The following is an 11,263-nucleotide window of genomic DNA, read 5'->3' on the forward strand; positions in this document are numbered from 1 at the left end:
GTTAATTTAATTGATGGGTTAAAGTGTTCACTTGGTAATTGAATTCAATGTACGACTTAATTAATTTAGTAAATGATGTTTAAAACTTTTTTATTTCAATGTAGTTTACTCAATAATAACTACTTATATTCAAATGCATACATTGGTAAAAAATATGTTAAAAAAATTATAGCTACAGATATACTATATATGAATTTATATTTCTACAATTATATATTCACATATTTGTTATTGGTATTTATTTTCTTTAATCATTTAAATTTATTTGATTAATTTCATTAATAACAAAGGCTTAACCCAAACGTTATTCCCATGTATTAAATCATAAAGAACGTATTTTTTAAACTGCTAAAAACATTTATAAATTACATGCAAATACTCGTACCACAAATCTTATAAATGCACAAATGAAAATATTTCATTCATTTATCTGAGAATTTGAGCTTTTACACGTGGTACAAGCATGTGCATCTGTGTAATGTAATGTAAACACTTCGTGAACAAAGAAGTTTTTTTTTCGAAATATATATATATATAGTAAAACTAAAAATAAAATACACATTTATAGATTCTTAAATTCGTCGCTTCGACAGTATCAGCCACAGTCGTATACTTTCTCCCTGCAAATGAATGCTCACTGCATTCAAAGCAAATATCATCCAGAGTATTGTCTTACGATTTTCATTCTTATAAAATTTCACAGACATGTGTAACCGCTAGTTGGGAAATACTTATGTATCACAATCACTGTGACAAAAATAGCACAGATTATATTGAAAATAAATAAAAAAAGATGCAATGAAATCTTTAGCACTTGTCTATTTTATATATAAGACACATGTGTATTTGGAACTTTTACATTTCATAAATTTTAAATTCTAAAATTATAAATATGTATTTTCTTAGATTATTACAAAAATAAAAAATATTTAAGTTAGCGTTAGCATTAAAAATAAAAACGACAGTGTAGAATACTTAATGTCAAAATAATAGACATTTGAATATAATATATAAAAGTGAAATCTCAATTAAACGGATGCTCTCGGACCGTTTTAATTCTTCATATAGTTCTCTCAACCAGACAGAATTGTTGCTACCCTCACTGGCCGCTCAGGGAATCCTCCACTGCAATAACAAAACAGTTTGAGAACTCTTTTTTAAAAGAACATTAATAATTATATATATAATATTCTATAAAATACTAAGTTTTCATTACGGTTATTATAGATCATTTTATTTCCTTGTTAGTTCTCTTTTGATTGCACTAACTATTTATATTTGTTGAATATTTTTATTTAGTAAATAGTTCATGAAATAAGCCTTTGGTATACCTTTATTTATAGAAGTTTCGGAACACGGAATTGACCACATTTTAACGGTTATTTCGTCTTTCAAGACAACATATTTGAAGATAATGTAGATAATCTTTACACAAGTGTGAGATAAAAAAAATAATTTAGAATCTAAAATACAGCTGTTATCAGAATAATATAGTACAATATATAGATATAATAACATAATAATTTTACTTCTCTATTGAGGTGGACACCTAGCTGTCCGGCCATTTTTTTTTGTTGGTCTCTCTTGATTTTTTTATTGTCTTCGAAAGTTTATAAAACATATAGTAATAGTCTTTAAAAAACGGCTTTGTAGCATATTAGTGATGAAAGCTAATAACCTATAATATGCTTAGATGTTATACAATCATTACAGACTTATTTTCGTACTCAACTACAATAAATCATGATTTCCAATAACTGAGTACTGTTATTGATGATTCAATGTATGTTAATAATGTTATAGTCTTTGAAATATCAAATATTCATTCTCACTACCATTAATTAATATTAATGCTTATCGATAACTGAATCTCAAATATCGAATAATAAGCTTTTTTATTAGAAAATTATTTTTTAGAAATATAAGATTTTTATCAATATTTGCTCAAAAATATAAGCAGTCGAATTAGGACTCGAAAATTCATTCAGATGTATTTAGTAACCAATATAACAAGAAATCGTTAGTTTCTAATAGAAATATTACTTATATTTAGAAACAATATACCATAACATAATACTTGCAAATTTATATTATTTAAAAAAAGGTTTTATACATAGACAAAGGTAGAGATTTTATACTCTACCTTAGTTTAGTTTGATAAATTAAATGGATAGAGCGATTTGGGCTCCAAATGTACAAAGCCCATGGATTATACTGAATATTTTATGTTTAATTGTTTATGAATTTATGTTTAGCTACTAATATGTGCAAATATGATTTTTACCTTAAATCTTTTCAGTGTTTTGATCTATTTGTACAGGCTTTCTACATTCTTAAAATTGCTTAAACTTTAAGAAGACTATTGAGAAGCTACTTAAAAATTTCGTATATCTACTGTAATTCCATTGATTAATCCTTTTTTAGAATATCTGGTTACAGGTCACATTTTTTTTCTAAATTAAACGTTTGTTTAATATTTTTAATATATTATATATTTCGACTGTCCTTGTGAGCATCATCAGGATCAATATCTAAAATTAATAAACATTTATTAATAACATCTATATCCCTACGTCATGTTTTTGGTTCTGTTGTCCATATTGCACAGTGCAATTTATTTGGACATTTGGATTTTATTAATATTAATTAATGTTTATTAATTTTAGATCTTGATCTTGATGATGACTCTATAAGTGAGTCCAAATATATAATATATTAAAAAATATTAAACGTTAATTAAAAAAAAAAGGTGACTTGTAGCTGGATATATAAGGTATAAAAAAACATTATTAAAAACATCAGGTCGAGAAACCAATTTAATTTTTGTATAATATTTGATATGCGTCCAATAGATGTTAATTCTGCATATCCGACCTCTTATACGTTTATTACAACAAATGCCCGTGGTGAAACACCACGCTTTTCACTGTTTGAGGAATGGTGGTTTGAATGGTGGTAAAATTCATTTTATAGACATTGAAAAAATTTGTAATAAATTTTAAGTTAAAAGAAAGTCTACTCTTAATCTTTAATCTTCTACCATTTAGAGCCATACCCAAAATTAATGCTTAGTTATAATTATTATATATACTTAAAGTATTTGCTAAACGTTTCTTAAAAATTTTATGGAGAGTTAAAAAATAATTGCAGTCTACTTCTACTTGAAATATATAGTCAGTAGCATTTATCTACTAATGTCCAATGCATGACTAATTTGTTACATTTTCGATTCTTTGTTGGGTGTCCACTAAACCGGGTAAGCGATTTAATGCAAATTCCTTAAAAAAATGTACATATATATAAATGTGTATAATCCCACATAATCTTAATGCAAATCGATTTTGTTGAGAGGCACCTCCACGTGCCATAAACATTTACGTTCTAACATTTTGTTTTGTCTGTGCTGCCATAAATCTTACAATATTAAATAACCTTTTGCTGTTATTTAATAGCAACACTTGTAATAAATAAATAAATAAATAAATAATGCAATAGATATTTGTGAACAAATGCGCTGTTGTGCATTGCATTGTAGTGCATTGCATTGTACTGCAGTTGAGTGCAGTGCAGTGCAGTGCAGCGCAGTGCAGTGCATATTTTCTCTACTCTCCTACGGTTCGTTACGTGTATCTGCACACATGTTGTTGCTCACTACAGCAAATCGACCAGGGAAATGTTACAGCGCAATGTCAGCGCAGCAGCGTATGCTAATGCACTTGTTGAAAATTCCAGTTTCAAACATGAAATATTGCATCAAAAAGCAGATAAGCACTTATTATTATAAATATGTTAATAAATTACAACTGATGCAATATATTTCTACTATATATGCTTGTTATGGTTGCAGTATTTCGAAAATACTACTCATTTAATAATTTATATATTTTTGCTTTAATGAAAACCTAAACAGCTATTTTTGATTAAAAAATTTAATTAAAAATTTATTGTATAAATTAGTACACAAGCTCTTATCTTTGAATGAAAATGAAACTTTATTCTTTTAAAAAAAAAATTATTAATTTTCCAAGTAAACATTTTAATAACAAATGCTTAATATTGTTACAATCAAACTATTTCATATTTTTCAAAGCATTTTTATATTAAGGGTACAGACGCCTTAAACATGTGTCTCATTTTCGTTGGGAATACCAGAAAAGATGATTAGATCCCCTTTATTGTTAGTAACTTCAATACATCTATTCCATCGCATCTCACTGATACCTAATACGTCAATTTGAGGCAATCACATTCGGCAGAAAATTGTTTGAATTTACCTGCTTGGTAAAGAGTGCGTACATTCCATTGTCCAAATCGAGTCACTGTTTTATTGCGAATTTCCGTTACCGATGAAGTCTGTCCATTAATATTGTTAGTATTAGTAGATACTTGAATAATTAGTAATTTCAGATAAAATATGTTATTGGCCCAAGCTATCCTAGTTTGGTGATAGGACAGCTATCTTGTTTAAAGTGTTTGGATTTTCTTGGCACCCGAACTTACCCGAAAACGCCTCTGTTAGCTAATCAGTATTTCCTCTGAGTAGCAAGAGGTTTATGAAATGGTTATCCCGTCAAATACTTGGTCGCCGGAGCCTTATATGTGTTAACGGGGTACACCACGTGCAGGTTAAGGTTGACATTTGTTTAAATGTCATTACACCTTGCACCCCTTTTATATTAAATAAGTGTAGCTGTTTATGATAGCATCGTCTATTAGAAAAAAAATTGAAATCCATTTACTCGTGTTATAGTTAGTATTTTTTTTTATTCATTAAAGTCTTGAAAAATGACACTCGCAATTTGTATTAAAACTCATTAGTATAAATTTGATTCATATGACTTTATAAATATAAAAAGTTTTACATGTCATTAAAAGGTCGTTGGAAAATAATCAATAAAGGAAAAATAAAACTGTCATTCAGAAGAATATAAGTTGAACTAGGCCAGGGAGTTATTGATCTAACAAATAATTTAAAATTAGTTAAGATTGTTCTTTCTGCAATTTTTATTATATATTAAAAAAAATTAATGAATTTCTTTAACTATAATAAAAATGGAGTAACATTAATATGACTTTCTCAGTATTACGTTCCTAGATTAGGTTCTATACATAAGAAGAATGTATAAATCATGCAACAAATAATGCCTCTACCAACAGAATAGTATTAAAATTTAATAAATAAAAATAAAAATATGATTAATTAATTTAATTATTTTATAGCTGGATTTCGTTCTAATATAAACACAACAAGTGAATTTGTTAATAAAACTTTCACAGCCAATTAACAAAACTCTGTGTGAACATAAAAATTCAATACAGGTTTGGGTCGGTTGGTTAAGGTGCGCTGACTCTGAGCTTCGAATTTGGCAGGACACGAGTTCAATTTCTGGTACTTGCACTATCAAAAAATTATTTATGAATAATTAAATACAAGAATTATTTCCAAGACCACTGATGATGGGTATTTCACAATACTCGAAACAGCTGTATGATCAGCTAAAAATTGAATTAATTAAAATAATATAAAACGAATTTGTTGTTGTAGTTCACTATTGTTCAAAAAACCTCTTTATAACAAAAATAATATATTTATATTTTGTATAAAAAACTACTATATATTAGAATATGCTTAGCAAACTTAAATGCGAGTATAATACAATAATACGTAAATTTCTTCAATGTTTTTTATTTTGTTACTTTGACTTTGTTTATCAATTAAATTTTCATTTCATTTAAATTGTATATATAATTTGTTTTTTTTTTTATTTACACAATTACTTGCACTTATACACATAAAGTACTTTGTAGTACATATATACGGTTTTAAAACCGTTTATACCATACATCGTATATATTGTATATATATTTGGTATATATTGTATATATATTTGCTATATTTATAGTCTACAAATATTACAGTATATGAAATAAAAAGTTGAGACACATGTCTTTATCTCATCGGTGCATTATCAGCGTCGCTGGCTCTACTCATTTGTTTACCTGTCTGTATTTATTTTATCATTTAGAAAGGTTAACTTAATTCTCTATTTGCAACGCATTTTGTGTAAAGCAAATTAACACTTAATCAGGTCAAAATACTGCACCTTCATACGTGTACTAAATTCATTTATTTTGTATCTTCGCTGGAGTGATATAAATAACAAATTTATGAAAATGTTATTTTTAATGTTTTCATTTCTAACAATAATGAAACCTATATAGTATAAAATAAACTTCTCATATAAATTTTAAATTATGTATAATAATTAAAATGCTGCACAGTGGTTTAAAACAAGAATTTGTTTCACAAAAATAAAATATTTTTACTACTAAAGCCAACTGTTTAATATGAACTGTTGATGTACGATGTTCTAATAAACTATTTGTACATTATTACTTACCAATTTTATATGGTAAGAATTATCTGCAAAATAATGTTTTTACTGAAGTTAGTGCTTAATGATCGGTCTCAAAAATATTCGAGTTTACAATAAAAGTTTCAAAAATTCAAATAGTAATGAATTGCAACAACAAAAATTTTATTTTTAATTAAATGAATTTTTTGGCTGATCACACAGCTATTTCTAGTATTGCTAAATACTTATCTGTAGTGATCTTTATAAATAACTTCTCTTATATTATTTGTGTTATTAAAGACTTCTGTGAATCAGAATAAAAAACTTTTTAGTTGGTTTTATATTTTATATAGTTATTATTTATATAATGTTCGGCAATGTTTCGACTTCTTCGATGTTTATTTAACTTCTTCCTCAGGGCGGAAAATTATTACAACGGATTCTGTAAGCTTGTAAGGGGGCTAAGTTACGAGTATATTGGAATACTTATCTGTTTACAAATTTAGTTATAAATTTTAAAAAATAAATAAAATAAACAATATACTATATATAAACAATACAATAAAGATAACGTCTAGTGTAGCTAGTGCTGATGTAGTCACTATTCCCTTTCCTATTTACGGTTTGGTCGTTGTTTTTTAGTATGTTTTTAAGATTTAATCCTTTAATCCTTTGTTGTGGGTTTTATCTATCTATTATTATCACATTATTTAGTGCGTTTTCGATTGGGAAATTTGGATTCTATCTAGATTTATTTTAGATCTTTCAACTTTTGTTACCCTATCGGGTCTTTTTTAGAGTAATCTAACATTTTTGTAGTTGTGTTTATATTTTTCATAAATATATCGAATCAAATCACACTTTATTTGTCAAGTCATATAAAATAGCTATTTAATTTTAAGATGATCTTGCTACTATGACAAAATATCTAGAATGTTATATATTAATCTTCACTGTTATAGATTTTGCTAGAGATTTGTCAGTCGAAAATGAAAATTGCACTAAAAGTGAATCTCATTTGAAAACGTTATCCCATATCTTCCAATCGGCATTAAGGTCTGCTCAAATTGTAAAAAACACCTATTCTTTTGAATTACAAAGAATTTTGCACCTACTCTGCTTTCCATCTGTACGTGAAGATATGGTAAACACAATTGGCTGTATTAAATTCCTTATCCTATTCATCTCGCGATATAAAGATTGTATAAAAGGATTTTTGAAATTCATTTGTGGGACATAAGTAGTCCATATCTATCACGTTTTGTCTACCACGGTAGCTAGAATCAAATTATATTCCTTCGGTTTGGCTTTCTAACATTTACTCTTATGCAGTCTTAAGTGTCGACATTGAAGTACTGCTTTTTATGTGTAATTCTATCAAGTGCACCACAACGATGAGAGCTGCTGAGGATATGTTGTCATAATCCTTGTAGATCCTAAGATTGTTATTCTCTGTATCTATCCGAGTTTATTTATTTTCTTTCGTTTATACAGTGTTGGGTACCAGATCAGCGAGTCATGTTTAGAAGAAAAATTTTAGAACAACTTCTCCTAAATATCATTTTAGAGAAATAAAAAGCTACGCATACTTTCTTTACATTTCCAAACATTCTTCAACGTTTGCTTTTCAATCAAGCTTAGAATTAATAAACTTAACTGGAAAGCTATTAATCGAGTATGATATCTCGATATATCGCGCGTCAAGACTGCTTTAGCTAGATAACAATAACTCAATTTTCTCTGGGTTTACTATCAGAGCACTACTCGCGATTTATTCGTTAATTTCGCCCTCCATGATGAGATTCATTCAATATACAGGTGACTGGTATTACCACATCATTATCTTATGCAACTATGTTAACTTGGTTCTGCTCTAAGAAAGTATGAGTGAAAGAACTCTCTTGTGTGGTGTCCCTCTGTTGATGTATGTTGCGATTCTAGTGTTTTCTAATTTCATCGTATAATGACTATTTAAAATAACTGCCAAAAATAAATTTATATTTAATTTTATTATAGCATTTAACTTGCCTACTGAAAATATAAAAGTTTGTCTTAAATAAAATTTATTCAGAAAATCGAAATCGATTGAATCTTCGGTAAGGCTAATGCTTTTTATTTGCTATTCTTTAATATTTATTCATATTTTGTGTTCTTATCTGTTAATAAAACATCTGTAATATAATTTTCGAAGCAGAGTATACTTAAGTCAAAATGATGTACTGATATCCCCCAGGTACTATATATGTATTTATAAATATTTAATTTTTTAATTATTTCACTTACATATGTGTATCTGGTTTTGTGATCAACATCGCTTCATTAACAATTCAAAGTTAGTGGAAAAGTGCAAATAAAATACTCTTTTGAATTTTTAAAAAATAAAAACAGTTTCATCAACTGTCAGGTAGGTCTACTGAATTGTGATCTTAACACGTGCAACACGTGTCAAAAGAGCGTGTTTTATCTCTATATATCCATTACCAGTATCAAAATAAAGTATTTTTCGATATAAGCATTTGTATATTTAAAACAAAATCAATTAAGTAAAACAAAACTGCTATATTTGTCAGATTTTAATATTTTTGTGGCTTTTGAATTTAAAGGTTTAAATTTCTTCTGATGCTAACTAATAATCTTCTTTCTTGTTTAACCAAAATATATTACGTATTGAAAATATTTTTTTTCTGTAAATTAGAACTAATATTAGCATTATACATAAAAGTTTAGATAGCGATAATGTGTAAATATACATTCGGCTCATATTAATGCCATTCATTTGATACTTTTTTTAACCTGAAAACCAGAGTAACTTTTGTGAATAAAAGCAACCGCAAAATATTTTAGCAATATCTATTAATGTTTTATAATAAGCATCTTTTAAGTTGAAGTATTGGATATTTATTAAACAACGAAATGGGCCCTGAGTAACAAGATACTCGATATAAATATCGTTCTCGGATACATAAACTGATGTCAAATCTCTAGTAAGCGTTGTAACTTCATTCTTAATAGTCTGAGAATTTTAGACTTTTCTCAGTTGGGTTGGCTGGGTTTGTTAGTGTCCAATTAATATGAGCATCTTGACACGGAGACATCTCCTCTCCAGTAAATTTAGGGCTGTCTAGAAATTTCATCGAGAAACTCTTAAATTCACTTTCTGGACAGAGATATTCCACTCGCAACGGCTAAGTTGGCTATCAAACAAAAAAAGTTAGCAATAACTAAAAAAAATTAAGATGAACATTCTTGTCACAGACTGCAGGACTTACAGGATACCTTCTAGACAGTTGCTTCAACTAAAGTAGAACCTACTCAGTACTATGATAACTATAGCTAAATGCGTAAAAGGGTAAAAGCGTAAAAGGGGGTTATGCAATGAGACTTGGTCTATCTCGTAGTGATTTTGTCGTAGGCGAGGTTCTGCAAAAAAGCAAGAAACGGTTATATCTTCTCTTCGTGCCCACATTGATCAGTAGAAGATTTAATATCTTTGGGGTCCCTTTTTCATCGATCTGACAGCTATCAGCCTTCAAAATTAGAGATATAGTTAACTTTATTGACTTGTTAAGCTGGTTTTTATTTGAATGGGAAAGTCGAGTCTGTTGTATTAGACCTTGTCTATTGCCAAATAACTTTGGTCTTTATATCTATTTTGGTGGTTTTCTTATTTTGTTGTAATAGCAACTTCTTTATCCATGGTATCATAACGTTATTTGAGCCGTTATTTGTGCTCAACTGGGCTTTGGGGTACAAGACCGTCACTCTAACTAAGTTTAATCTAACATATATGCTTACTATATCCTTAAAGTTTTTCTGCGCTTGGTACTAACTTGTTTCTACGTAGAGTTACTGCTACATCAAATTAGAGAGTATAGTTAGATAGATAGTCTTTTCCATAAATGCTTTTCTTTCATGGTGGAAGGATAAAACAAAAACCTGATGTTATTGATGCTGTAGTGAAAGAAAAATATTAGGTTAGCTGTGGAAGTACTTAATACGTTCTAATCTATAGTCTTTGAATTTACAGGATTGGTATAATAGTACATAAATAAAATTTCAAATAAGCTATAGTATGTACGAAAATGTTAAAATTAACCTTAATTAATATTCTATATTTTGATAGACTTTATTATGTGAATTAATTTAATATATATGAATATGATAATTACTTTAATTTAATTTAATTCTATTCAATATGTTTTCTACTTTTATTAAGATCTTAATAAAATATTAATTTTCTAACTTTTTATTTTAGAAACACTTCCCAGTTGCCATAAAATGTATCACAAAAAAGGGTCTAATTAAAACACAAAACTTACTCGGTAAAGAAATAAAGATTTTAAAAGAATTGACCGAGCTACATCACGAGAATGTGGTAGCGTTGTTGGATTGTAAGGAGTCGCAGGACTGTGTAAATTTAGTTATGGAGGTAAGCATTAAAACTTTTAGTAAAAAAAATATTTGAGCTTTAGATATATTATTAATATATTATATATGATATATATTTTATTATTATCAACATAGAAAGAATATAACATTAATAAATAAATTTAGTGGATTGCTGTGAAAGAAAATCTATATTAATCTCCTATGAATCGAAAGATTAAAAATTATATATATAATATAATATAATACAATATAAATGCTGTAGGTATATATTAATATTTCGTTTAATTTAAAAATTTTAATGAATTTCAAAAATACAAGATCATTGTAGAAATCATGAAGAATGTAATAAGTTCCTTGTAGTAAATACTTGTCTTTAAAATTTTACTATATAACATACTATAAATATTAAAATATTTTATCAGAAACATACTTCATAGGATACACATATATATTTGTATTTCAAAAAAATATTCCGATCTGATAGGACAAATCATTTTATTATACAATTTTGATAGAAA

The 11,263-nt window shown here is 27.5% G+C and overlaps 1 protein-coding gene across 1 annotated transcript in view; it reads left to right on the forward strand.

Moving 5' to 3' along the window:
* Positions 1–10,904, forward strand: part of LOC119685799 (serine/threonine-protein kinase ULK1-like) — a 28,340-nt gene extending 17,436 nt beyond the window's left edge. The window contains exons 2-3 of the mRNA XM_038100185.1: positions 10,612–10,785; positions 10,881–10,904. Of these exons, the coding sequence (XP_037956113.1) occupies positions 10,612–10,785; positions 10,881–10,904 (198 nt within the window). The remainder of the gene's footprint in view (positions 1–10,611; positions 10,786–10,880) is intronic.
* The last annotated feature ends 359 nt before the right edge of the window (positions 10,905–11,263 follow it).

The sequence above is a fragment of the Teleopsis dalmanni genome, chromosome 1 (genome assembly GCF_002237135.1).
Source record: "Teleopsis dalmanni isolate 2A chromosome 1, ASM223713v2, whole genome shotgun sequence".
Taxonomy (NCBI): Eukaryota; Metazoa; Arthropoda; class Insecta; order Diptera; family Diopsidae; genus Teleopsis; species Teleopsis dalmanni.